At 66.8% G+C, this 26,290-nt stretch overlaps 6 protein-coding genes across 10 annotated transcripts; 2 read left to right on the top strand and 4 right to left on the bottom strand.

Annotated features, from left to right (window-relative positions):
* Positions 1-622: 622 nt before the first annotated feature.
* On the bottom strand, positions 623-4,252 carry SULT2B1 (sulfotransferase family 2B member 1). Of its 2 annotated transcripts, XM_055818435.1 has the most exons (7): positions 3,967-4,252; positions 3,457-3,630; positions 1,871-2,123; positions 1,594-1,720; positions 1,425-1,519; positions 1,169-1,349; positions 623-1,080 (listed from the first exon to the last, which is right to left on the bottom strand). In XM_055818435.1, the coding sequence occupies exons 1-7, from the start codon at positions 4,020-4,022 to the stop codon at positions 965-967; spliced, it is 1,002 nt and encodes a 333-aa protein (XP_055674410.1). In that variant the 5' UTR covers positions 4,023-4,252; the 3' UTR covers positions 623-964. The 2 variants fall into 2 exon arrangements, with proteins under 2 accessions (XP_055674410.1, XP_055674411.1); XM_055818436.1 differs by lacking the exon at positions 3,967-4,252 and having other exon boundaries at positions 1,871-2,079; positions 3,457-3,635.
* A 123-nt stretch (positions 4,253-4,375) lies between these two features.
* Positions 4,376-8,837, top strand: DPEP1 (dipeptidase 1). The gene is made up of 11 exons (XM_055818432.1): positions 4,376-4,447; positions 4,809-5,040; positions 6,290-6,422; positions 6,545-6,677; positions 6,769-6,919; positions 7,032-7,101; positions 7,293-7,469; positions 7,549-7,633; positions 7,717-7,792; positions 7,944-8,079; positions 8,328-8,837. The coding sequence occupies exons 2-11, from the start codon at positions 4,922-4,924 to the stop codon at positions 8,496-8,498; spliced, it is 1,251 nt and encodes a 416-aa protein (XP_055674407.1). The 5' UTR covers positions 4,376-4,447; positions 4,809-4,921; the 3' UTR covers positions 8,499-8,837.
* Positions 8,838-9,573: 736 nt separating this feature from the next.
* On the bottom strand, positions 9,574-15,153 carry CHMP1A (charged multivesicular body protein 1A). The gene is made up of 7 exons (XM_055818437.1): positions 15,063-15,153; positions 14,909-14,928; positions 14,315-14,392; positions 13,798-13,944; positions 13,112-13,240; positions 12,371-12,558; positions 9,574-11,632 (listed from the first exon to the last, which is right to left on the bottom strand). The coding sequence occupies exons 1-7, from the start codon at positions 15,067-15,069 to the stop codon at positions 11,611-11,613; spliced, it is 591 nt and encodes a 196-aa protein (XP_055674412.1). The 5' UTR covers positions 15,070-15,153; the 3' UTR covers positions 9,574-11,610.
* Positions 15,154-15,173: 20 nt separating this feature from the next.
* On the top strand, positions 15,174-18,922 carry CDK10 (cyclin dependent kinase 10). The gene is made up of 13 exons (XM_055818434.1): positions 15,174-15,332; positions 15,757-15,829; positions 16,057-16,128; positions 16,229-16,331; positions 16,488-16,569; positions 16,996-17,063; positions 17,256-17,308; positions 17,432-17,501; positions 17,634-17,693; positions 17,828-17,951; positions 18,026-18,165; positions 18,337-18,389; positions 18,462-18,922. Exons 1-13 carry the CDS (start codon positions 15,222-15,224, stop codon positions 18,563-18,565), a joined length of 1,113 nt encoding a protein of 370 aa, XP_055674409.1. The 5' UTR covers positions 15,174-15,221; the 3' UTR covers positions 18,566-18,922.
* Positions 18,923-19,162: 240 nt separating this feature from the next.
* SPATA2L (spermatogenesis associated 2 like) lies at positions 19,163-20,835 on the bottom strand. Its single transcript, XM_055818433.1, has 2 exons — positions 20,367-20,835; positions 19,163-20,283 (listed from the first exon to the last, which is right to left on the bottom strand). Exons 1-2 carry the CDS (start codon positions 20,694-20,696, stop codon positions 19,390-19,392), a joined length of 1,224 nt encoding a protein of 407 aa, XP_055674408.1. The 5' UTR covers positions 20,697-20,835; the 3' UTR covers positions 19,163-19,389.
* VPS9D1 (VPS9 domain containing 1) lies at positions 20,552-25,703 on the bottom strand. Of its 4 annotated transcripts, none has more exons than XM_055818428.1 (16): positions 25,495-25,703; positions 25,141-25,213; positions 24,930-25,052; positions 24,662-24,824; positions 24,382-24,493; positions 24,154-24,216; positions 23,802-23,854; positions 23,615-23,702; positions 23,246-23,331; positions 22,684-23,168; positions 22,352-22,481; positions 22,080-22,273; positions 21,918-21,999; positions 21,713-21,820; positions 20,965-21,080; positions 20,552-20,697 (listed from the first exon to the last, which is right to left on the bottom strand). In XM_055818428.1, the coding sequence occupies exons 1-15, from the start codon at positions 25,609-25,611 to the stop codon at positions 21,005-21,007; spliced, it is 1,953 nt and encodes a 650-aa protein (XP_055674403.1). In that variant the 5' UTR covers positions 25,612-25,703; the 3' UTR covers positions 20,552-20,697; positions 20,965-21,004. The 4 variants fall into 4 exon arrangements, with proteins under 4 accessions (XP_055674403.1, XP_055674404.1, XP_055674405.1 ...); XM_055818429.1 differs by having other exon boundaries at positions 21,713-21,817; positions 25,495-25,702; XM_055818430.1 differs by having other exon boundaries at positions 24,930-25,022; positions 25,495-25,702.
* Between the last annotated feature and the right edge of the window lie 587 nt (positions 25,704-26,290).

Below are 26,290 nucleotides of genomic sequence, written 5' to 3'. Positions count from 1 at the left end.
AGCTGGCCCTTGGCGCGGGCAGGGGTCTGCCCCGGCACCCCCATGTGTGGGGCTGGCTGTATGTGGGGTGACCCCACGGGGCTAGGGGTGCCCAGCATCACCCAGCGTCACCCAGCCAGGCTGCACCCACCGGCGGTGCGGCTGGCAGGGGAGTGGCGGCACGGCAGGCAGGGATGGCAGGCATCGGTGCCACCGGGTGCCCAGGGAGGGTCTCGCCACCCGTGGCACTGCGGGGGTGTGCTGGGGCCAGGTGAGGGGCAGATTGTGCCTGGGGGGTTACAGAGGATGCATTGGGGCAGGAGGGCCCCAGAGATTGGGGGGGGACACGGGACACGTGTGGCCCAGGGGGCCTGGGTGCTGCCGAAGGAGCCAGCTCTGTGCCGTGGGCTCGGCCGGCAAATGCTGGCACCGTGCAGCCGTGTCATTGACCCCACGGCGGGAGCTGGCAAGTGGCCATGGCCCGCGGCACTGTTCACCCGGCCATTGTCCCCGCCGCAGAGAGGGTCCCTGGGGATGGGGCCCTACCCAGAGCGGCCCCTGATAACGCCAGGCACTTCCCACCACCGGCACTGCTGGTGCCACTCACTTCCCACCCCGCACCCGTGGGAACACGCTGCCTGGCTGGAAACAGCAATAAATATTTATTTCCGCAGGGCAGGCTGGGCGGAAGGGGGGTCACGGCCAGGCACTCCTGCTCCGGTGTAAGGAAGGCCACAGGGATGGCCACGATGGATGGCCGGAAAAGTCCCCCATCCCCAGGGAGGTGTCATGCACCCAGTGTCCCCCCACCCCTGCTCCATGCCAGACCCCCTGCTGTGCCACAGTCCTGGCCCCTGGGGCGATGCATGGGGGTCTATAAGTTATGGGGGTGCTGGGGGGCTACCCATGCAGGGCACCTGGGCGGGTGGGGGACCCATCGTGTTGTGCAGTGACAGGGCTGAGCGATGCCGGCCCCCCCAGCCCCTCAGGCCATGGGCCAGCACATGGGCAGCTCCAAGTCCCCCATCTCCTCCTGGTAGAGGCGGTTGAAGAGGGCGTTTTGCTGGGGGGAAAAGTGGTCGCGCCAGTCGCCCACCACTCCTGTGGGACAGAGGGGATGGGGCAGCAGGGGGGCTGCAGCTGGGGCCAGTGCCCCCCGTGTCCCCTGCCACGTCCTCCCCCACCTCACCTTTCCTCATGAAGGATCCCTGGCTGTGGTCCATGATCTCGGTGGGGATGAGGGTGTAGTTGGCCATGACGTTGTCCCGCATAGTGGCAAAGCTGCAGTGCTGCTCCAGGGCTCCCAGCGTCTCCAGCCCCAGTGGGCAGCCCAGGAAGGTGCTGAGCCGCTGTGCTGTGCCGCGCAGGTCCTGTGGTGCAAGGACCAGTCAGCCCTGGGCAGCCAGCAGGGACGGGGACGGGGACACGGGCACGCCAGGGCTCACCTGGTGCAGCTCCTCGTAGGTGACGTAGAAGATGTCTAGGAGCTGCCGCTGGCCCAGCCATCCCTTGACGTGGTCGAACCAGGAGCCATAGTGCACTGCAGGGAGGCAGGGAGTGGGGGGGGGCCTCGTGGCCGAGCCCTGGGGTGCCGGGGACCCCCCCAGCCCTTACCTGTGCCCTCAAGGAACCGTGTGAGGAAGGTATCAAAGGAGCCGGGGTCAGGCAGGAACTTGGCCAGGCGGTGGAAGTGGTAGAAGGAGACGACGACATCCTTGGGGTTCCTGGCTACGTAGATCACCTGCCAGGGGACGGTGTCAGCCCCATGGCCAGGGGGGATTCCCCACCACCCTGCTCAGAAAGCCCCGGCAATCACCCTGGCTGTGGGAAGCCCTGTGGGCATGGGATGCCCCTGCGGGGACCCCCCGGGACCGTCCCAGACCCACCTCACCTTGGCCTTGCTGTGCTGCAGGGCAGGGGCCAGGACGCGGGCGGGCAGGTGGGTGGTGATGAGCCGGCGGGTGGCCGTGTCCCGCAGCGCCTGCCTGAAGTAGATCTGCTCCAGCCAGGGCGCCCGCTCCCAGTTGGGAATGGTCTTGGCCGGCAGCACGTCCCCGCGGCTGAACAGCAGCGTCAGGATCTCCTGCATCCAGGTGGTGCCTGGGGAGGTGGGGGTCAGGGCAGCGCCAGCCCTGCGCAGGGCACTGTGTGGCACGGCATGGCACCGCGTGGCACGGCACGGCTCACCACAGCACACCACGGCATGGCATGGTATAGTATGGCATGGCATGGCTCACCACGGTGCGCCATGGCATGGTGTGGCATGACATAGCCTAGCACAGAATGGCACAGCATGGCAAGGCATGGCATGGCATGGCACAGCACTGCATGGCACAGCAAGGCAGAGCACGGCATGGCATGGCATGGCACAGCACTGCATGGCATGGCTCAGCACTGCATGGCACAGCAGGGCAGAGCATGGCATGGCATGGCATGGCACAGCACTGCATGGCATGGCTCAGCACAGAATGGCACAGCAGGGCAGAGCATGGCATGGCATGGCATGGCACAGCACTGCATGGCATGGCACAGCACTGCATGGCACAGCAAGGCAGAGCACGGCATGGCATGGCATGGCACAGCACTGCATGGCACAGCAGGGCAGAGCATGGCATGGCATGGCATGGCATGGCACAGCACTGCATGGCACAGCAGGGCAGAGCATGGCATGGCATGGCATGGCATGGCACAGCACTGCATGGCATGGCTCAGCACAGAATGGCACAGCAGGGCAGAGCATGGCATGGCATGGCATGGCACAGCACTGCATGGCATGGCTCAGCACAGAATGGCACAGCAGGGCAGAGCATGGCATGGCATGGCATGGCACAGCACTGCATGGCACAGCAGGGCAGAGCATGGCATGGCATGGCATGGCACAGCACTGCATGGCATGGCTCAGCACAGAATGGCACAGCATGGCAAGGCATGGCATGGCACAGCACTGCATGGCATGGCTCAGCACAGAATGGCACAGCAGGGCAGAGCATGGCATGGCATTGTATGGCACAGCATGGCATTGAATGGCTCGGCATGGCATAATGTGGCAGTGCCAGCTGAGCTGGCAGTGCCATGTGGGACCCCCAGCGCCCCCACCGGTCACACCAGCCTGGGGCTGGGGCCAACCTGGGGCTGGGGTGGCTGCCCCCCACCCGCAGGGCAGGGGCTTTGGCAGGGTGGGTGCTGACGGCCGGGGCTCCCTGCGCTGTGCTCAGGGGGAGCAGTGGCTGCAGGGCAGCGGGAGCCGGGGGTGTCCTGCCTGGCGGGGGGGGCTAGCCCCGAGCCCTGCCACCTCCCGGCCACGCAGGCAGCTCCCAGTCCTGGCGTCAAGCTTGTACCCCCCCCCCCGCCCCCCCCCCCATTCCAACCTGGGGGTCCCTAGCCTCATTGACTCCCCCACCTGGGTCCCCTCCCAGTCACCCACCCCTGCCAGACCCCCTCCTCGCCCCTGGCTGCCCCTGCCCTGCCAGCCCTCACCCGATTTGGGGTAGGTGGCGATGACCACGTCGGTGGGGCGGAAGGGGAAGGTGGCGGCAAAGCTGAGGGACTCCTGGGTGTGGAGGTGGCCGGGCAGGGAGATGCCGGCGAAGGTCTCTGTCACCTCCATCCGCTCCATGGTCCAGCCGCTGCGGGGACGCACTGGCAACCGGCCTTATATATCAGGAAAAGAGGAAGCCGTCCCAGCGGGCAGGATGCTGGGCCCCCCCGGCACATTCCTGCCGGGGGGCCAGGGATCCGGCCATGCTGGGGCCATCGCCGGGAGAGCGCTGCCTGCGGGGCCGGGGGGCTGCGGGGCAGCCCGGTGCAAGGGACCCCCAGGGTGGGATGGGGGTCTCACGCAGCCAGACCTGCCCCCGCAGCCAGGAGAGCCGGGGGGCCGGGACACCCCACTCACCGGGAGGTGGGAAGGGTGTCGGGGACCCCAGCAGCCTGCGTTGACCGGGGGGTGCAGGCCCCAGCACGTGCCAGAGGAAGGGATTCACGTACCTGAGGAAGGAATTGCCATCCCGGCGCGCCCTGGGACAAGGAGCAGGGCGGGACATCTCCACGTGGCTCCGTGTGGGCAGCCCCACCGTCCCATGTGCCACACGTGACACTGCAGCCCCGCGGGAGCCAGCCGGGGTGCCCCCACCACAGGCGCTGGGCTGAGCACCCGAGGTGCCTCAGTTTCCCCCGCAGCGCTGCAGCAGGGCGGTGGAGCGGGGGGAACCGGCACATGTGGGGCACCATCGGCAGCCCCACGCCAGGGCTGGGCCATCCTGGCTGCTGCCCCCCAGCCCCTCCATGGTGGGACGGCCTGAGCCACGGGGTGTGCCGGCACTTGGCTGCTCCCCAGCACCCGCCGCCATGTCAGGGGGTGGCTCTGGGGTGGCCGGAGCCCGTCCCAGCCCCGCTGCCGGCACACAAGCCGGAACACACGTTTCACAGCCATCGCAGGCAGCAGCTGTCCCAGCATCCCGGGGACAGGGTGAGCGGGGAACAGGGGTGCCAGGGCCTGCCCACCGGCCATGGGGGTGCTGGCAGTGCCAGCACCCACCCGGTGTGCCGGTGGGTGCCAGCCCTGGGATGGGGATGGCGGCGGGTGCCGGTGCTGGGGAGGCCTAGGCGGGGATGGATCCGGCACTTTCCCAACAAAAAAAATCTGGGCTGCATTAGAGGGGCTGGGAGCGTCACCGCAGCTATGCAGCACGGCACGGCACGGCCCTGCTGCCCGGGGCCGGCTGGGGGAGGCTGTGCCGTGCCGTCCTGGTGCCCGGGCGCTGCCAGGGCCACGGCACAGGGTGCACGGGGTGGGGTTACAGCTGCGTCTCCTGGTTATTTATTTACAGCGGGCGAGGACAGACGGTGAGCTGGGGCAGCTGCCCCGGTGCGTGCACTCAGCAGCCTCGTGGCGGTGGCAGGTCACCCCAGATCGTCCGCCAGCAGCGCCGGGCAGCCAACAATGCCGGGCGGTAGCGTGTTGGCGCTGGCGCTGGCGCTGCGCCTGCTCCTGCCCTGCGCCGGGCAGCATCACCGGGAAGAGGCTGAACGCATCATGATGACCACGCCGGTCATCGACGGGTGAGCAAAGGTTGCCTGGCTCCATGGCGTGCATGGCCGCCCTGCGGGTCTCCCCGAAAAAAACCCAGCCAGAAAACCCCAGCGGGGAGGGCCCTGTGGGGAGATCCCGGTGCTGGGTACCGCGGGGCCACAGCGAGGGGATCCCCGGGCGGTGCACCGGGCCAGCAGCAGGCAGGATGCCGGGAAGCGGGCACGAGGCTGCACTGGGGAAGTTCCTGCTCGGGGTGAGCGGGTCCAGCTGGGCCATGTCCTAGGGAATGTCCCCAGTCTCATGCTGGAGCCCTCAGGAGGCTGGGGTCCCACGGCAGCTTGGCGTGGCCTGGCCCCTGGGAGGGGGTACGGGGCAGGGGGAGCCATGGCATGTGGGGACCGTGATGCAGGAGGGGAGAAATGGGAACTGGCCCGTGCGGCTGGTGCCCAGCACTTCCCCAGTGACACTGCTGGGTGTGGGACGCCGCATGGCAGTGACATCCCTGCATCCCTGTGGTGGCGACAGCCCCGCGGCGGGTACCGGTGACATCCCTGTTGGAGGGACACCAGGCTGGCTCCGCCGGGAGCAGGGACTGAGCGGGGGCGGTATGTGGAGGGTGCATGGAGGATCCCCGGCCAGCCCCCAGCTCCTGCCAGCCAGCAAAGGGGGTCCCACGGGGGGCTGTCCCTGGGAGTGACCTGTCCCTAGCTCCTGGCTGGGCAGCAGGCACAGATGGGTGGGCAGATGGACCAGTGGGTGGGTGGGTGGGTGGATGGATGGAGGGATGGATGGATGGATGGAGGGATGGATGGATGTGTAGAGGAGTGAAGGCGGAGGGTTGATCAGCATTGATAACATGCAGCTGTGGCCTTGCCTCGAGGGCAGTGGGTTGATTGACATGGATGATGTGCAGGTGTAGCTCGTTCTAGCTAAGTGGTTAAATGGCACTGAGGGGTGGGGGATGGGTGGTCAGATGGAGGGGGAGTGGTGTGGTTTGGTCTCTGGAGGCAGGATAATCAGCATGGACAGGAGAATCTGACTGATGGTAAAAAGCCTTGTTACGGCCTGATAGCTTGTGCTGCAACATGGATGGGTGGGAGGATGGATGGGTGGGAGGGAGGATGGATGGATGGAAGGACAGGTAGATGGAAGGAACAACAGCCAGCTGAGTGGGGAATGGGTGGGCAGCCAGGCAGGGAGATGGGCAGCCAGGAGGCTGGCTGGACAGATGGGCAGGTGGACAGACGGCCCCTCACTCCCGCTCTCTCCCCTGCCCAGGCACAATGACCTGCCCTGGCAGCTTCTCAAGAGGTTCAACAACCAGCTGGGGCTGCCAGAGGCCAACCTCATGCTGCTGAACGACACCCACACCAACATCCCCAAACTGCGCCGCGGGCACGTAGGCGGGCAGGTGGGATGGCGAGGCTGGTGGGGGCACCGCGATGGGCAGGGGGCACCAGGGAGGGCACTGGGGTGGGTGGCAGTGGGCACTGGTCTGGGGTCCCCGTGCTCACCGGCTGCCGTCGCGGGCAGTTCTGGTCGGTGTACGTGCCCTGTGACACGCAGAACAAGGACGCAGTGAAGCGCACGCTGGAGCAGATCGACGTGGTGCACCGCATGTGCCAGCTTTACCCTGAGACCTTCGCCTGCGTTGTTGACAGCACTGGTGAGCGGGCACAGGGCCGGGATGTGGGTGCCTCAGGGGATGTAGGTACCCCCATGCCCCCCCCCCGCTGATGCTCCCTGACCTCCTGCAGGCATCCAGCAGGCTTTCCAGAGCAAGAAGGTGGCCAGCCTCATCGGGGTGGAGGGCGGCCACTCCATCGACAGCAGCCTGGGTGTCCTGCGCACCTTCTACCACCTGGGCGTCCGCTACATGACCCTCACCCACAGCTGCAACACCCCTTGGTAGTCCTTGGTGGGGGATGGGGTGACAGGGCCAGTGTGGGGGGGACAGGTCATGCAGCTGGGCAGGGGCATGTGGCTGGGGGTCCCCCCTGATGCTCTCCCTGCTCCCTAGGGCCGACAACTGGCTGGTGGACACCGGGGACGAGCCAGCCGTGCACCATGGCCTCTCACCCTTCGGGAAGGTGAGTGGGGACAGTGTCAGCAGTGATGTCCAGGAGCAGCAGCTGGGGGGGGGGGGGCTGTGGTACTGGCACCCCCAGCCTCTTGCCCCATCCCACAGGCATCACCTACAGCAGGTATGCCGGGTGCACAGTGCCCCCCATGCAGGGCTGCCACAACCCTTCATGCACCCTCAGCCACCCCGTCCCCACAGATGGTGCTGGAGGAGATGAACCGCCTGGGCATGATCGTGGACCTGGCCCATGTCTCAGTGGAGACAATGAAGGTTGTGCTGAGCCTCTCCAAAGCCCCTGTCATCTTCAGCCATTCGTCCGCCTACACGCTCTGCCCGCACCGCCGCAATGTGCCTGATGATGTGCTGGCAATGGTGGTGAGTGCTGGGGCACGGCTGTGGACGGGGAGGGTGCCGGTGGCGGGGGCCACAGGGTTCAGGGCCACCTCTCCCCCAGGGTGCCACAGGCAGCCTGGTGATGGTCAACTTCTACAATGAGTACGTGACCTGCGCGGACAAGGCCACGCTGGCTGATGTTGCAGGTGAGGTGTGTCCCCGGGTGGGTGGGGGGTGGCAGTGTCTCCCCCTGCCAGCACCGCTCACCCCGGCCCCTCCACACCCACAGACCACATGGACCATGTGAAGAAGGTGGCTGGTGTCCAGTGCGTTGGCTTCGGCGGGGACTACGATGGGGTCACAAGGTGAAGTGGGTGATGGGCACGGGACAGGGCAGTGAGTCCCTGGCCATGGGGACTCTGCAATGCTGGGGGTTCCCTTGTGCCCTGTGTGGGTAACTGGGTGGTGTGGGAGATGGGGGCCACCTGCCCCCGGCACAGCTGTGGGGTGGCACAGGGTCCCCACTGGCCTGGAGGATGTCTCCACATACCCCGCACTGGTGGCTGAGCTGCTGGCAAGGAACTGGACGGAGGAAGAGGTGAAGGCGGCCCTGTCCCTGAACCTGCTCCGCGTCTTCAAGAAGGTGGAGGAGGTGAGCAGAGCATGGGGAGCACAGAGGGCACGGGAACACATGGAATGGCGGAGACAAGTGGGACATCAAGACATATGGCACTTGGACGTATGGGGACACGAGGTGGCATGTGGACACATTGGGTAGGGGATGAACGGGGGCATGGGGACGTTCGGGGCTTGGGATGGCACAGCGATATGCAAGGTGACAGGGGCTGCGTGGGGCACCGGGACAGCCCCTTGTTGCAACCCACCCTGTCCCCCTCGCAGGTGAAGATGAGCCTGCAAGGCATGGCTGCCCGTGAGACTCCCATCGCCTTTGAGGAGCTGGAGGGGACGTGCAGGACCAGCTATGGGTACAGCAACGGTGCTGGCACAGCCCAACTCCTGCCGGCAGCCCTGGTGCTGGCGCTGGCCCTGCTGCGCTCCCTGCTCCCCTAGCACCCGGCCCCCCGCCCTGCTGCCCCTTCCCACCTGCACCACGAGCGACATAAAGCTGTGCTTCGAGCACTGCTGGCAGCACACATCCGTGCTGGGGCCCTGCGGGGACCACCGGCCCCGTTGCCCTGCTCCCAGCGGGAGGCTATGAGCCACCCTGGCACATCACCGGCCACGCCAACACCCTGCCAGCTGCCCCAGTGGGTGCCCACCCCGGGACAGCGGGAAGCAGTAACCGCACCAGGGGAGCGACACATCACCGCAACACGCGGCCAAGGTGGCTGTAGGGCTGCCTCCACAGGATGCTTACACTAATAATTAGCTAATTAATTGCCTACTCAATTATCTTCTTAGTAATTTCCTCTCACATTTGGGAACAGCCGGTCTTCAGAGCAGAGGCGGCTTTGGGCACCAGGAAAACAGGCAGAAGAAGGAAAGCCGTCTTCCTGTGGCATTCACAAACTGGCTGAGGCACAGAGCCTGTCTGCCAGCCCCGCAGCGGGAAGGGACGGGCAGCGGGAAGGGACGGGCAGCGGGAAGGGACGGGCAGCGGGAAGGGACGGGCAGCGGGAAGGGACGGGCACCGGGAAGGGACGCACCCGGTCCCTGCTGGGATGGCAACCACAGCCATCAGTCCCGGTGGCAAAGCCGCTATCGGCAGGTGCCGGGGGCAGGACCGGGATGGGGAGCACTGGGGCTCGTGCTGTGGGGCATGAGTGGGGATCTCCCCACGAGGGCTGGAGAAGGGCGCAGGGAGCTGGGCAGACCGAAAGCTGTGCAGGGGAAAAGGAGCTCGACTGGAGCCAGCAGCTCCGGTGAGCCGGTGGTGCCTGCACTGGGGCCGCAGTGGCTCCTGTGCACCCTGGTTCCTCCCAGCTTGGCCACATGAAGGAAACTGGTCCCTGCAGGGGAGGTGTGGGGGGCACTTCCCCTCCGGCACCCCTGGAGGCAGTGATCCCAGAGGTGGGCAGCCATGGGTGCTCGGCCGGGGACAGGGCACAGCCCTCACGCTATGCCACAGGCAGAGGGGACCACAGCCCCCTCTCTTTGCACCTGAAGCCCTAGCCACAGCACAATGGATATTCAGGGATCATTTATTGAAAAGAGCAAAAGGTAATCAACAGGGGCGCGGCAAATGAGACAAGCTTAAAAAAAACCAAACCACAGAGAAACATCACACTGAAATGGGGAGTGGGTCCAGGGCCGGGGCTCCCCGGGCTGCAGGGCACGTCCCAGCCCCCAGCCCCACAGGTCACGGGTGCCACCTGTGCAGGGGAGCAGGAGCCAGCAGCAGCCCCACTCCACCGTGTGGGCACAAGTCTCCAGGAGGGCTCCTGCTTTCTGCCCAGCCCAGCGGGAGGTGGCACAAGGCCCAACACTTCACCATGCTCAAGTGACTTTGTAAGCCAAAGCCACCTCCACGGACAAGCACCCTGCACCCCTGCCAGCACATGTCGGGAAAGAAGGCTCTGTCAGTCGTGAGACACTGCCAAGGCCACTGAACTCAGAAGAAATAATCAACAGTGAAAAGTGTTTGTGTTGCAAGTGCTGGGGAGATGGCCCCTGGCCTGCAGCGAGTCGGTGGCACCAGGAGCCGGAGGGAGCTGCCTCCCCCTCTCCCCCACGCTTCCCTTCCCTCCTCTCAGCACAGCCCAAAGCAGCAGCTGTGCATGCCTTAAAATTCCCCTTAAAAGCAATGAACCAGAGCTGCCCTGCTGCAGCGGGACCAGCTGCCCACCCTGGCTGGCACGGCTTGGCATGGCCCCGGCAGCCACCCGGCCCTCATTTACAGTCCGTGGCAAGGAGGTCAAAGGGCCTCCTCGGCAGAGCCAAAGGAAACATTTCCTTCCCAGCGAGCTTCCCATCAGTCTGGCACCATGGCGGTGACTAGAAGTCACAGAGCAACAAGGGGACAGAAAACTTCGGCTCCAAGGGACAAGCAGCCAGGATTCCCCACAAGCAGTGAGAGAGGGGACAGGGGAAGCAGCCCCCTCTCACCCCAGATGCAGCAAGGTGGGGACATGGAGGAGACAGAGGCAACGAGCCACAGCCAGCACAGGCAGACACACTCTCGGGATGGTTTCACACTCTCAGGATGGTTTAGCATCTACCATCACACCCAGCCACCCGAGGGACATTTGGGAACAAGGCTGTGGCCACCACAGCTGTGAGCCTGGGAGCTCCCAGCTGCTGGACACGGGGCAGGGACTGGCCCACACGGGAGGTCGGGGCCTGGATAACCGTTTCCAGACTGCAGCGGCTGGCGATGAGGAACGCATGGATTTACACACACAGCACACAGGCTCGCGCAGGGCAGGACAAGCGTTTCAAAGGTCACTTTGTGGTACAAAGCTCCAGGGAGGTTTGGCCTGGCAGGACAAGAAGCTAGCGATTGGCGAGGTGAAGTCCGCAAGCAGGGCGCCCAGCTGCGGCTCGGGAAGATCACTGCGAGGGAAGAGATACCACAGCGCAACCTCCCCTCCCTGCAAGGCACTAACCTTCCCAGAACCACCACAGCCAGGAAGACAACCCTTCCCAAAGCACCGCAAGAGGAAGGCAGCCCCACAGGGATCTCCCTGCTTCTTGTAAAGAGCTCCGTGCTGTGGGCCCCGCGGAGAACGCAGCCCACAGCTCAGAGACCCGGTCTAAAACAGATAACGGGCGTGCAACGGAGTCAGGCGAGCTGCGCCCCAGAAGACAGCGCAACCCGCCTCCAGGATTCCTTCAGTGTTCAACCAGGAGTGGGACACTGCATCGTGGGACACTGTCAGAAACCAGCAGCAACCCTCAAATGAAAGACACCCTGAAATCAGAACCAGCAAAGCGTTCCTCAAGCCCAGAGAGAGGCTGTGTCTGCTCAGAACTCAGAACCCCCCTGCCAGGATCGCTGCCTGCTCTGGGAAAAATAGTCATCGTCACACCCAAAAAGAAGAGTCTAAACGCAGGCAGGCAGGGCTGGGGATGTGCTCCTGGAGGAGGGGGTGGCCGACTCTGCCTGGCCAGTATGTCAGAGCAAAGATGTAGCAGAGGCTTTGGGGAAGGATTCCTGGGCCCCTCCACCCCACACGCCGTACCACCAGTGCGAGGCAGCAGTCCACAGGGGTGACAGGAGACCTTAATTCCGCAAGGCAGCCAACCTGGAAGGGAGAGCACGAGAGGAAACCGACATGAGAGCAGCAGGAAACAGCCGCGGCTCAGAAGGACCCTCCAGCTGGTGTGTGCAGAGAACGCCCCTGCCCAGAAACCTCCCGCTTGTGGTTGAGGTGCAAGAAATCCTGCCCTGGAGCACGCGGCCACAGCTGCCTGGGGTTAACACGAAGCGTCGGTCATCAATGCAGGCAAGGCACCGCGGAGAAGGGGCTCCTGACTTTTCTTCTGGGTGCCGTGCCACTGCAGCCCACCTGGCCCCTTCCCAGGAGCTGGGGACAGCTTGGGTGGGGGCTGCGTGGGGAGCAGCAGAGAGGAAACGGGGAGAGGAAGCTCATCAGCTCCTGGGGCAGTTCCAGGGAGACAGCCTGTTCCCGGCTGTTTGAAGGTCAGCACCAAGCGTTCCCAGAGCAGCTGCGTGAGGGCCAGCACCGAGCAGGGGGAGACTGTTCTGCACCTTGTCGATAAGAGCTCGCTGCCAAGTGCCAAAAGCCACCCCCTCCCCCACACCCAAAGCAGTTCCACAGCCCCAAACAACCATCTCGCCTGCCTGTGCAGGGTACCACAGGGACTGATGGGCTCCAGCTGGCCTGAGCACAAGAGACGGGGCTCAGCACCCACTCAGCCGGCCGCGATGGGCTCGCTCATTCCCTTCATGTTGGTAAGGGATCCCTGGGAAGGATTCAAGCTGCCTCAACACAAGGCGAAGGGCCCAGGACAGAACAAACCTCCGCGACAGCTGGTCTTCCTGGCTGCGGACCGAGCTCTCCCCGACTGCCGAAGCCCCCTCGGGGAGCTGGTTGAGCTGGTCCATGATCTCCAGGCCGTTCTCCTCCGCGATCTGGACAATGAGGCTGTCCACCTGCTCCTGCGGCGTGGTCAGCGTGGTAGCAGAGCTCATGGAGTCCTCCATGACCTGCACAGAGACAAGAGACAGCCTGTCACCCTGCCCCACCGGCCAAAGCCGCTCAGCCCAGCCCGGCTTCTTCCCCCAAAGAACTGGCTGCAGATCCCACGGTGCCACTGGCACTCCCAGCCAGAACAGCCTCAAGCCTGACAGCAGGGCTACAGCGGAGGGGTGCGAGGTCTGGGTCTGCCACAGGCCCCCTCTGAGCAGCAGCTAGCTATGGCACAGCCCCCCTCCCTCTCCTCCCCATCTGCTGCCATCCACGCAGGCCTCTTTGCACAGCGAGCTCCTTCCCCACCAAGCAGCGGAGATGCGTCTTCCCCAGCGTGTCTCTCAGCCCCCACAGAGAACAGAACGGCGGTAACAGCTCAAGGGGGTTCCCCACTACCAGAGGCTGGAGCCCCCCAGGGGAACAGAGCACTGCTGCGGAAGCCTGAAATGCAGCTGGGACCCAGCCCTCTCCCCAGAGCCAGCGTGTTATGGTTCACATTGAGAAGCCCACGCCCCCCAAAGCCAGCAGCTCCCAGCCCTCCCGGACCCCTCAGAGACCACCGGCACTTACCGATGTATGAACATCCAAATTCTGAACCTGCTGCTCGAATTTGTCCATCACTGCAGACACCTTCTGCAGGTCCATCGAGCTCAAAGCCTTATCCAAGGCCTTGGTCACCTGGGCCATGTTTTTTGTCACCTGCAAGAGAAGATTGCTTCACAGATGCTCTCCAAAAGCAAGACAGATAACGGCTGAGATTAAAAACCAAGGTCAGCGAGAGAGAAGCCACCATTTCTGATGCTATCAACAGTGTCATGAGGCAGGACAGAGCCTGCTCCCTGGACACTGCAGCCAGCTCTCTGCAGGTTCAGCCTGGCTGCAGGTTTCTTGAGCCACACGCAGTCACTGAAGACCCCGGGCAGCGCTCCTGGTGGGACGGGCCCCAGCCCACCACCCTCATACACGCCACAAAGCAAGAGGCTCCAGGCACGAGCCTCTCCCTCTGTGCAGCCACAGGTTAAGGATCTAGCGTGAGCACCTGATGAAGCAGCCCCGCTGTGAGGCTGTCTGGGTGGGCTCTGCAGAGGCTGAACCTGACTGAGAGGGTCTGAGCTAACTGCAAGGCCTGTCAGGATCCTCTGCGGGGACAGGGAAGTCCAAGATGGGTTGAGGCAGCAAGAGGAGAAGAGCCAGTGTTCACTCTCTGCAGGGCACAGACCCCTCTCAAAGCCCCTCACATCCCCAGAGGCTCTTACCCCCTTCATCGTCACGGCCGTCTGGACCTTGGAGGCCACTGCATCCACCCGGGAAGACATGCGGAGCCAGTTAAGCCCCTCATTCTTCTTGCGGATGGCATTCTCCGCATAGACACGAGCACACTCCACGTTCTTCTGCTGAAGGGCCTAGAAGGGCAAAGGACAACCACTCACACAAAGAATCCACCCCAGATTTATAAACAAGCACCCTCTGTTTCTGCCTCACAGGCTTCCAGCAGGAAACAGCTCTCCTATGACCCTCAAATCACTGAGCACGCCCTTAAACAGGAATTAAACCCTTCTCAGTAACACAGGAACATCCCATATCCAGCCAGCGGATTTGAGAGCTGAGCATAGGACTCTTGGAACCTGGGACTCTGGGAACGCTTGGAGGCTGAGCTGCGTGCAGTAAGGCCTGGGGAGGGGAACCTGCCCCTTTCCCCAGTCCCTTGGCGGAACATGGCAGGAGGAAAGATCTCCAGCCACTCCCCACAGCACAGGGCAAGGTCCCACCCACCTTTTTGACTTTGGCTTGCTCAGCCTTGGAGTCCTTCTCAGCTTTTTTGGCGAGCTTCTCCAGCTGCTTCGCTGTGAACTGCAGAGAAACCAACAGGTTAGTGCCAGGATACAACGGCACAGAACCAGGGAGCTTGATAAGTGGAGCCCCCCCAGCTGCCTCCCACAGCCACCCCAACCCCCTGGCCGCGGGGGGGAACCGAAGAGATGGACCCCCCCCAAGGACCGGAGGCTCCCAGAGCACACGGTAAACAGGCAATCCATTTTCCCCATCTTCCAAGAAGCGAAACACCGGGAACAGCCTGGGAACAGCGGGCCCAACGAACAAACCCGGCCATCAGGCTCCCTCTTCCCGCAGCCGCCGGCACCGGCGGGGCTCCCCCGGCACCCCGCGCCCCCGGGAAGGCGGGCCCCCGCGGGCTGGGGCCTCCGTCTGTTCTGGGCCGCAGCAGAAGAAACCCCGGCGAGGCGTGAGTCAGCGGGCGGAACGGTCCCCAGGCACCTCCCGGGGAGGGGCGGACGCCATCCTCGGCCCTCCGGGACCGGCCGCGGCGATACGTGACGGAGAGGAGGCGGAGGGTCCCGCCGCGCTCACCTTCAGCTGGAAGAGCGTGTCTGGAACGGAAGGAGAGCGCAGCCTCAGGCACCGGCGGCCCCGCGGCGGCCCCGGCTTGCCCCCGCCCTCGGTGCCGCCCACCCGGACAAGCCCCAGCCCCGCCGCGACGGGACCCCTCACCACCCGCCCTCACCGTCCATCCTGCCCCGGCGCCGCTTCCGGGTTCCACCGCCGCCGCTTCCGGGCTGCGCGCGCCAATTCTCGCGAGAGAGCCGCCTGGCGGGAGGTTACGGGGGGCGGGGCCAGCGCGGGACGGGGTCACGGCGGGGTCACGGCGCCGGCGCAGGGCGGCATGGCGGAGGGCGGCCCTGCCGAGGGCGGCCCTGCCGAGGGGGAGCTGGAGCCGCTGCGGCTGCGGCGGCTGCGGGGCGAGGGCTTCTTCGAGGTGCCAGCGGCCGACCGGGTGAGGGGCCGGGGCCGAGGCCGAGGCCGAGGCCGGGCGGGCCTTCGCGTCTTCCGGAGGTGTCCGGGCCGGGGGGAGGGTCCCCTTGGCCTGGGGACCGCCGGGTGGGCCCGGGGCCTGCTGAGGGCAGCGAGGGCCAGGTCGCCCCTGCCGGGGACGCGGGGAGCAGCTGTGCGGGGCAGGGGGCCGGGGGAGCCGCCCCTGCCCCAGCCGCTGCCCGGGCTGCGGCGCCCGCCGCGCTTCTGTCACGCTGGTGTGGCCCGTAGGCAGCGGAGCGGTCCGGCGGCCTGTCCGGTGGGAGGGGGGCCGTGGGTTAGGGTGCCAGCCTGCCCCCGAGGTCGCGTGTCCCTGGGAAGGCTGGTGAGAGACCCTGAGGGCTGCTCTAGAGACAGCCCTCACCTGGGATGTGGTTCTTTGCTTCCAGCTGGGAAGATGCCGGAGTGTGAAGGAGTTCGAGAAACTGAATCGGATCGGAGAGGGCACCTATGGCATCGTGTGTAAGTGTGGCATTGCCGCTCGCTCCAGGCCTGGGGCAGAGGTGGTTGCTGGGTAGGCTGCGGCCCGCCTGCCTGCATGCTGGTGGTGAGAGCATGTGGGGCTGGGGGTTGCTACTGGGGGAACCAATGCTGGGGGGTGGCTCATCAGCACAGGGGTCCCGCTGACTCATGATAAAATGAGGGTTTGTTTGCTGGTGCTGACTGCGTGGCCGGTGCTGCTCTTCCAGACCGTGCCCGGGACACCCTGACAGATGAGACCGTGGCTCTGAAGAAGGTGCGGATGGACAATGAGAAAGACGGTAATGGAGGAGCAGGGAGCTGTGGTGGGGGTGGCTCCTATGGCGTCCTGGGAGCGTCCTCAGCCCCTGCCTGAGGCACTCGTGCAGTTGCTTTCTGCAGGAATGCCTATCAGCAGCCTGCGGGAGATAACCCTGCTCCTGCAGCTTCGGCACCCCAACATTGTAGAGCTGAAGGAGGTGGTTGTTGGGAACCATCTGGAGAGGTGAGAGTCCCTGCTCTGTCCTCCCATTGTCTCCTGCCCTCTCTGCCTTTCAGACCCACCTCGGTCCCCTGAGCCACCTCTTGCAGTACAGACCTGCACTGGGGCACCAGAGAGGTGTCTAGGGCGAGGCTCCTGACTGCATCTTGTCTATAACAGCATTTTCCTGGTGATGGGCTACTGTGAGCAGGACCTAGCTAGCCTTCTGGAGAACATGCAGACACCTTTTTCAGAGGCTCAGGTAAAGGTTGTGCTGGGCTTTAGGTACATCACCCCTGAAAGGGTACTGCTACTCTAGCCAGAACGTACTGGCCACCAGTGTGGACTCCCTGGACCTTGTGGCTTCAGCAGGGCTGGGCAGTGCCAGGTGAGCTGGGATTCCTGGGCTGCGTGGGGAGCCTGGGCTTAGCTGGCTCTTACAGGATGCTCCAGGGACTTCTCAGGCTGGGTTTTGGGCTGGAGCAAACTGGCAGGGAAACAGAGTTGGGAGAAAACATGCTCCCAGGCAGCCTGCGAGCTACTCCGGGAGGACACGGGGACTGATGCACTGCAGAGCAGTGACAGGTGTGGCAGACTGCAGGGCACCCAAGTGAGTTTAACCTCCAAGGGTTTGCCTGGCTGGTGCTGCTCTCACAGAGAGGTTGGTGCTTCTGTTCTCTGTCTCCAGGTGAAGTGCATCATCCTGCAAGTCCTCAAGGGCCTGCAGTACCTTCACGAGAACTACATCATCCACAGGTGGGAGCAGCGGGGTGAGCACAGTGGGAAAGGGGACAGAGGGGGAAGGGGCTGGTGGGAGGGAGCCTGCTGAGCCCTCGGACCACAGCACCCTTCACCTGCAGCCCCTGTGTCCTGGGAGCCAGCAGCACAGTGTGGAGTAGCTCTGGGTGGGGGTTCGGCGCTGACCAGCAGCTCTCTGTTCCCCGGCAGGGATCTGAAGGTGTCCAACCTGCTCATGACTGACAAAGGCTGTGTAAAGATAGGTGAGCCACCGGCAGCTGCCAGTCTGGCTCTCGCCACGGATGTGCTTGCAGCTCTCCCTCTGCTCCGTGATGCAGTCAGAATGAGGAGCTTGCTTCCCTTCTGATCTCAAGTCTCTGTTGCAGCTGATTTTGGACTGGCACGCACCTACGGGATGCCGCCGAAGCCCATGACCCCCAAAGTCGTCACGCTGTGGTGAGTGGCCAGTGCTAGGGGCCAAGCTGTGCTGGCTTGGTGTGATGCGCTTGAGTCCTTGCAGTGCAGCGGGCGCTTTGCTTGTGCCAGCTCCACCGTGGTCCCCTTGAGACAGTGCTGTCTCCTACGCAGGTACCGAGCACCCGAGCTGCTGCTGGGGATGACAACCCAGACCACCAGCATTGACATGTGGTAAGGGCGGGGCAGCAGGTGCTGAGGCTGGCTGGGCAGGGGCCTGTGGGGCTGCAGACCCACACTGGGGGGGGGGTGTCAGTGGAGGGGCTTCTCCTGCCCCCACTGACACTTAGGTGTCCTCTGCTCTGCAGGGCTGTGGGCTGCATCCTCGCCGAGCTGCTGGCCCACAAGCCGCTGCTGCCGGGCACCTCCGAGATCCACCAGATCGACCTTATTGTGCAGCTCCTCGGGACACCCAACGAAAACATCTGGCCGGTGAGAGCAGTCCCCTGCTTCCCGCTCCCCCTGCCCGTTCCCCCTGCCTCTGCCTCATGCCCTGATCCCCTCAGGGTTTCTCCAAACTGCCCCTGGTGAGTCAGTACACGCTGCGGAAGCAGCCCTACAACAACCTCAAGCACAAGTTCCCCTGGCTGTCAGAGGCCGGGCTGCGGCTGCTCAACTTCCTCTTCATGTATGATCCCAAGAAGCGGTAAGAGCTGGTGGCAGCTCTGCATGGGCAGGACCTGGGGCAGGCAGGGGAGGAAACCTGCCCACAGATGGAGCTGTCGGCACCACCGCCCCTGTGACAAGGCCGTCCCCAGAGCTGGGGGCAGGTCAGTGCCTTCGGAGGGGTGCCTGCCATGTCCCCTTGTACCCCCAGGGCAACAGCGAAGGACTGCCTGGAGAGCTCCTACTTCAAGGAGAAGCCCCTGCGTAAGTAAACACCCCATGGGGCAGGGCTGGGATGCTCTGGGCCCCACTGACGCCCCGGCCTCTGCCCCGCAGCCTGTGAGCCGGAGCTCATGCCCACCTTCCCCCACCACCGCAACAAGCGGGCAGCCACCTCCAGCGCTGGGACGGAGAGCCAGGTGAAGCGCAGCAAGCCCTGAGCTCTGTCCCGCGGGAGGAAGCATGGTGCACGCCAACTGGGATGGCTTTTCTTGGTGGAACAGCACCAACGCCACAGGCTCCATCCCTTCCCGGCACGGCTCCAGAATTGAATTTCCTTCCCTGCACCGGCGTGGGGACGGCTGGCTGTTGGAGGGGAGCGCTGCAACCCACCCCCACCCCATGTGGTCTCCTGCCCCAGAGCTGGGCAGGCTCCAGCTGTGGCTGGGCGAGCACAGCGCTGGTGGCAGGGGACAGGCAACGGGGCCCGGGGCTCAGCAGGGAGAGGCCGGGGCTCGGCCGGTGCTGGCTGCGTGGGGCCACCCCAGCTTTGCCATCAATAAAAGCACCTGCCAGCAGTGGGGAGTGAATTGCCTCATTCCTCAGCTCCTGCTGGGCCGGGTGGCCCTGCTCCGGGGACAAGGACACCCCTGAGCTCTGCCTCCCTGAAACGGCCTTAAGCAGAGCCCTGCCCCACTCCTGGGAGGTGACAGCTGCTGCCCAACGTCCTGTTGGATGGCACCGTGGGTTATGTCCCTTCCCCATGGACTTTGCATCCCCCGACCCCCCCTCAGCAGGGCAGAATGAGACCACCACACTGCGAGGCAGCCATGCTTTACTGAGATGTACTGAGCCGTTTACAGCAGGAGCGCCAGGGCTGGAGCAGGGGCCAGACAGGCTCCTACCGCCCCAGGGCCAAAGCAGAGCGTGGCACAGGCACCGCTGCCCCCCGGCACAGCAAGTCTGGTGTCTCTTGGGCCGAGCGGTGGTTGTCCCCATCCCCTCCCAGGTGGGGAGGGATGGGAACAGCCAGCACCCCAGGGTGCTAGGACCAGGGCCTGGAGCCTTCTGCCAGCAGCATGTCCACCTCTGTCCGCTGCAGCCAGAGCCGCTGCTGCCTCTTGCTGCGCAGCTCCTGCCCGTGGTGGCGGGTGCGGCAAGCCTGCCCAGCCGCGCAGGCACCAGTGTGCAGCTGCTGGCAGGTCGTGCAGCAGTAGGAGGGCAGCGCGCCCTGGCGCAGGCAGGAGTGCAGCTGGTAGCAGGGCAGCTCAGGGGCTTCCTGGGGGGTGGCAGGCGGCAAATCCTGGGGCTCCCCTGGTGTCTGGGGTTCTTGGCTCCCCATGGCTAGGGCAGAGAGCGGGCTGCCAGCCCTGCTGAGCTCCTGGTCCAGGTAGAGGTGAGAGGAGGCGTCCGGGTCCGGGTTGCTTGCGGAGGACACTGGCTCCTGCCCAAGCTCACCATCTCCGCAGCGGTCCCAGCCCCTCCCAGGTACGTCCCCAGCGCCTCGTGGGTTGCCAAGGTCCCTCCACAGCACTGGGGGGGCTGCATCCTCTCCCTCCGAGTCCTCGGAGCTGGCCGGCATCTCCCGGTAGAGATCCACACCGTCACTGCAGTTGGCAGCCGCCTGGGACTGGGTCCCCAGCTGCTGCAGCATCTCCACGCAGGCCTCCAGGTCCCCCGCCAGCCGCCGTGCTTCCAGCAGCTCCTCAGCGCGCAGCCGGCGCGGCTGCAGCCGCAGCACCACCTCCGCCAGGATCTCGCACTCCAACCGGCAGGCGAAGAAGCCGCAGGCGGCCGCGAGCAGCTCGGGTGCGGGGGGCAGCCGGGAGAGGACCAGGCGGTGGCCGTCGCGTCGGTAGCCCAGCCGGGCAAAGCTCCGCACCAAGTCGGCTTCAGGGAGCGCCGGGCGCAGCAGGTGCACGTAGGCGCCGGAGAAGGTCTGCAAGGAGAACAGGGGCACAGCTGGGGCCGGCACCCCGGGGCGCCCCCCGCCGCGGGCACCGGCCGGCAGCGCCTGCTCACCTGGACGGCGCCGAACTCCCTGCGCCAGGGGAAGAGGTAGAGGTTGGCGGCCGCCAGCTCCAGCAGGGCGAAGGCGCGGGCCAGCCCCCGCAGCGCCGGCCCCGGGTCCCCGCGGCCCCGCAGCGCGCCGGCCAGCACGGCGGGGGCGTCCTCCTGCAGGGCCGCCAGCAGCGCCGGCTCCCGCCGCAGCCGCTCGCCGAGCGACGCGTCGGAGCAGGCCCCGGCCTGGCCCTGCCGCAGCGCCCGCTCAAGGCAGCGCCGGTACTGCTGCCGGTACTGCTGCCGGTACAGCTGCCCGCACTCCTGCCGCAGCGCCGAGCCCGCGCACATCCTGCGGGTGCAGCGGCGTGAGCCCCCCGCTCCCCTCCGTCCCGTCCCGGCGCCCCTTCCGCTTCCCGCGCCGCGCCACCCGCCGCCGCCGTCACATCGAAGGGGCGTGGCCTCCTGGGCGGGGTTGACCCCGCGTCGACATCGCCCCCTGGAGGACCGGAGTGGGGGCACCTCCAGCGGCACCCCCCTGTGGCACCCCCTGCGACAACCCCCGGCGACACGTCCGCCGGCCACGGGGACCCCCCTGCCGCGGGAACGGGCGCAGTACCTGGCCGTGGGTGGCGGGGAGAGGGTCCCCCGCTGCCGCCTCACTGCAGGGACTCCACGTAGGACAGGGCGCTCTGCAGGGACGTCAGGCAGTACCCCTCCTCCCCGATCAGGTACCTGCACCACACACCGCCAACACCGTCGCAGGGACACCGACACGGCCACCACAGTGCCACCGCTGGGATGCTGCCATGGCCAGGATACTGCCACAGCCACTGCATTGCCACGGCTGGGATGCTGCCACCACCATGGCTGCGATGCTACCATGGCTAGGACACCACTACAGCCACTACGCCAGCACCACTGAGATACTGCCACTGTCACAGACTGGGACGCTGCCACAGCCACTGCACCACCATGGTTGGGACACCGCCACCATCACAGCAGGGACACTGCCATGGCACCACACCATCATAGGCAGGACACAGGACACTGCCATGGCCACCACAGCATCATGGCTGGGACACCATCATGGCCACCGTACTGTCATGGCCAGGACACTGCTACCACCACGGCTGGGACACTGCTATGGCCATGCTACCTCCAAGGTTGGGACACCACCACAGTCACCCCACCGCTGCAGCCAGGACACTGCCATGGTTGGGACACCGCCACAGCCACCCACCGCAGCCCTGCGCCCACAGCAGCCACACTCCACGCTCTGATCCAGCTCCCATCCCCACGCCTCCAGCTCCGGGGACAGTGCCCCCCCCGGGGTGCCCATGTGGCCCAGCACCCCCGGCGCCTACCCCTCGTGGATGAACTCCTCCAGGGCGGCGCACTCGGGCAGCAGCTGCGGCAGCCCTGTCTGCAGCACCACGTAGGACAGGATGGGCAGCAGGTCATCCGCCCCACTGCTGGCAACAGGAACCATCAGCCACGGTGGCCACGGGAACCCCCAGCCCCACACTGGCACCCCAGCACCCCGCTCCCCACTGTGCCCCCCATACTCACATGGCGGCAGAGGTGGGGGTCCGGCTGTCCCGGGCACCGCAGTACTCCTCGGCACACTCACAGATGCCGCGCAGGGCTCGCACTGTGGCACAGAGCAGGTGCTGAGCATCACCCTGCCACCCCCCTGACCCCCCTGTCAGCCCAGAGCCCCCGACTACGCACCGATGCACTCCAGCTTTCTGCGAGGACAGGTTTCTAGCGGGATGAGCCGCAGGTCCTCGATGGCGGAGCCGTACGCAGGGCAGCCAGGGGCTGGCGGGAAGAGCCGGGATGACAGCCCCATGTCGGCGGGGCTGGCGTGCCGGTGCTGCTCCATGCTCCGGGCCAGGGCTGCTTCGCGGGGCCGGTGCACAATCCTGCGGGCAGAGAGGTGAGGGGCTGCTGGGGCGGGGGCTGGGGGGGCCTGGCTCGGCCCAGCTCAGGGCCCGTGGTACCTGTAGAGGGCCAGCAGTGGGGCCCAGAGCGGCGGGAAGAAGGCCTCCTCCAGGCAGGCCAGGCACTGGTCCTTGCCGGCGGCAGTGCTGAGCCCCTCGAAGGCCAGCAGCGTCAGGGACAGCAGCCTGTCTGGGAAGGGACAAGTTACGCAGCGTGTTTGACGGGTGCACGTGAGACTCCCCCCATCCTCCCCACCCTGCACCCCGAGCTCACCCCAGCTAAAGCAATGGCGTGCAGGGGGCCCCTCCTCCCCACCCCACAGAGCCCATGGCTGGGGAGACCCCCTTCCTGGCCCCTGCGGGTCCCCCCGACCCCGGCAGCTGTTGCTCACCAATGGCGTTGTGGATGTCCCGCACGATGCCCTTCAGCTGCTCCGGCAGTGCCATCTCCTTCGCGGGGCCGGCCGGGGGCTCCCCGGGGGCCCAACCCTCGGGCGATGCCAGGAACCGCTCCAGGTCCTCGAAGGAGCTCTCCCGGGGGGTCTGGGGGGCTGCCGCCGGCCCCGGCCAGCCACCCTCTGCCTTGGGGGTGCCGGGGCTGCCATCGGTGAGGGGCATGCTGGACAGGCTGTGCCGTAGCCCGGCTGTGCCGTGCTCGGGCACTGAGAACATGCAGTGGAGACTGCGGGAGGCCCGGAGCCGGTGGCCCCCTGGCTCGGTGAGCAGCGAGCCCCCCGCATCCAGCGAGAGGAAGGAGAGGCTGGTGGGGGAGGCGGGCGCGGTGTCGGCGGTGCCCTGGCTGATGGCCGAGTACAGGCGGGCATACACCGCACACTGCAGCTGCCGCAGGAGCTGGGCGATGGGGTGCTCGGGGAAGCTGGAAGCAGAGGGAGGGGGTGGGCAGGGGGCACAAGCAAGCAGCCGTGGCAGAGCCCCTTCCCACCCTGGCACTACCTGAGGAGGCAGGAGAAGAGCCCCGACACCAGGGAGAGGTCCGCCGGGCTCCGCTTCAGCCTGGCCTTCCACTGCCTCGGCCAGTCCTGGTGAGCATCCACAGCTGGTCAGTGGGGATGGCGTGGCACCCTGCCCCACGGCACAGCCTCCTGCCCCCACAGTGCCAGGGAACAGAATAGCACCCTGTCCCATGGCACAGCATCCAGCCCCCACTCCGCCTGGGAATGGCACAGCACCCTGCCCCAGCAGCACCCAGGGGTGCCAAGGCCTCTTGCTCCACAGCACCCAAGGACAGCACATATCCTGCACCCACAGCATGGTCCTCTATCCCCACGGCACCCACAGCAGCAGCCTCCAGCGCGTACTCACATGGTCCTGCTCGTACTCGAGGATGGCAGCGTAGAGAGCTCTCTGCTCCTGCTCCTCAGGCGTGAGGGCCACGCTGCTGGAGAACCTCCTGGTGATGCAACGGTCCTGGGTGAGGGCACCTGCCAGCGCGACCCCGGGGTCCTGGCTGTGACATCCCCCGGGTCCTGGCTGTGACATCCCCGCTCACCTGTTGGCAGCCTCCTGCAGCCGCAGCCGCCGCTCCTCCATTTTCCGCTGCAGCTGGGCCACGGCAGAGTTAAGGCTCTGGGGACCCCGCACCGCACCGGCACCCAGCTGGCACCACTCGCCCACCACCCTGGCACAACCCGCTGCCCCAGCACAGCCATGGCAGCCTGGGGGCCGGGATCAGCCCTTCTCCCACCTCCATCCCCCTGATCAGCCGGTTGCAGGACAGGACCGGGACCCCAAAAGCCTGCGTGGGATGGCTGCGGCGCAGGGACAGGGCACCGGCGCCTGGGCAGCACGTGGGGCTGTGCCGGAGCCCGGCGCTTTGAGCTCTCTGCTGCCGGGAAGGATACAGTCTCCTCCCGAGCCTTGGCGATCACCAAGTTCTCCATCATCTGCCGCTGCAGGGACAGTGTCTGCGAAGCAGGCAGCATGTTGGGGTCACCTGCCCAAAACCTGCGGCCGCCAGTGTGGCAGGCATGGAGCAGAGGGTCCCCCAGGCACCGCGGGGACCACCTCCCCTCCCAGCCAGCAGCAGTCCTCTCGCCCCAGCCTCCCACCCAGCGGGGCTCCCCACTTGCCAGGGAGGTCTTCTGCAGGGCCTGGCTGGGGTTCAGCCGCGCCACCCGTGCCTCGTAGGCGGCCTTCAGCTTCTGGTTCTGCAGAGATGCCTCCTCCAGCGGCGTCAGCTCCCTGCCGGGGACCAGCCCTCAGCACCCACCATGACACGCGCTGGGGCCTCTTCGCCGCCGTGCCCCTCAGCAGAGCGGGAGCCTGGGGATGACCCACCCCAGCCCCACGGCCTCTCTGGGCAGGCGTGGGGCAGATGCCAGCCCCCCGTGTCCCCCCGAGCCCCCGTACTTCCGTGTGCTCTGCGCCTCAGCAATCTGCAACTTCTGGAAGATCTCCGGCGGCAGGAAAGGAGAGAGCTTCCCCCCCTCGTCCGAGAAGACCCTGCGGTGCCGGGGGAGGGGCGCGGGGCCCCCACCCCGCTCCTGCACAGCCGGTTTTGCCTGGGCTTTCCCTGAGGAGGGAATGAGAGAGGAGTCAGCTGTGCCCCCCCACCAACCTGGCCCCGGGGGGGGGGGGGCCGGCTCCCCACAGCGGGACCCCAGGACCCCTCGTTCACCCAGCGCTGCTGCGATGGACTTGACTCTCTCCAGGCACTGCTCAGCCAGCTTCAGCATCTTGGGGGTGTCGGGGGTGACCACCTCACTCCCGTCTGGGGGGACATGCCGGGTGTCAGGGCCACCTGCAGGGCACCCGCTGACCACGGCTGTGCCAGCCCCGCAGGGCCAGGAGGCGCGGGGGGGCTGCGGGGGGCAGCGGTCCTGCCTTACCTGTCCCCGCCGCCTCTTCCTGCAGGGCCTGAGCGATGAAGGCGATGCTCTTCAGGTACTCCACGTAGGCCTCCTGCCAGAGGGGAGGGGTGAGCCGCGGCCCTCCCGGGCAGCCCCAGCCCCGCTGGCAGGAGGGGGGCAGCCGGGGGGGCGGGGCCCGCAACCCCGGTAGCACCGGTGAGACCCCTGCAGCCCGCCGGGCCCTGCGGGGGGGCAGGATCGGGCCCTTGCCTGGGGGTGTCGGGCTCGGGGGAGGCGGCCCGGGGACCGCCAGACCCCGCAGCCTGCCCGGGACCTCGGGGCACCCCCCGGCCCTCCCGGTGCCCCCAGGGTCCCGGCCCGCTCCGCGCTCACCCGCGGCCGCCCGGCGCTGTCCATCTCCAGGGCGCCGCTGGCCGCCCTCATGGCGCTCTGCAGGGCCCGGCCCGCCCAGGGAGGCCCCGCGGGGCCCTCGCCGCCCGCAGCGGCCATGGCGGCGGCCGCCGCCCGGAACGGCGCGATCGGGCCCGCGGCACCGGCGGAGCGCGGCGGGGCCGGACCGGCGGCGGGGTCCTCCCGGCCGGCGGGGGGCGCTGCGCCGGGCGGGGCGGGGCGGGCCGGGCCCGCGGCGGCGGCGGCGATGAAGCGCGATCGGCGCGGCCGGTTCCTGGCGGCCGCGGGCGGCCCCAGCGCGGCGGCCCCCGAGCCCCGGCGACGGCCCGGTCCGGCGGCCCGCGGGACCGAGGCGGCGGCGGCGCGGCTCGAGGCCCCCGCGGGGTGGGCCCCGGCGGCCGCCGCCTGGACACGGCCCGCCGCCCTCGGCGGGGCCCCGGAGGCAGGTGAGGCCCGGCCCGAGTGGGGCGAGGGAGCAGCCCGGGGGGGGCGCTGTGCCCCGTGGGGCTGGGACGCGGCGGCCCGGACCCCCGCCTGGCCGTGCCCGCGGGTGGGGTCACGGAGCCGCTGCGGGGGGCACCGCGGGCATGCAGCCCCCCGGGGCACCGGGGGCCGCCTCCCGGGGCAGGCTGGTGAGTGGGTGCCGGTGGGCGTGTGCTGCCGGGCACCGGGGGCTCTGTGCTCTGCCGGGGAGCAGCCCACCCCCCGCGGTCTTTCCGGGGCGCTGCTCCCCCGGGCTCTGCCCCCGCCCCCCCCCCCGAGCTCTCCGCCCCCCCCC

This window comes from Falco peregrinus, chromosome 14 (genome assembly GCF_023634155.1).
Source record: "Falco peregrinus isolate bFalPer1 chromosome 14, bFalPer1.pri, whole genome shotgun sequence".
Classification (NCBI taxonomy): domain Eukaryota; kingdom Metazoa; phylum Chordata; class Aves; order Falconiformes; family Falconidae; genus Falco; species Falco peregrinus.
This window is presented reverse-complemented; position numbering and strand designations above follow the sequence as displayed.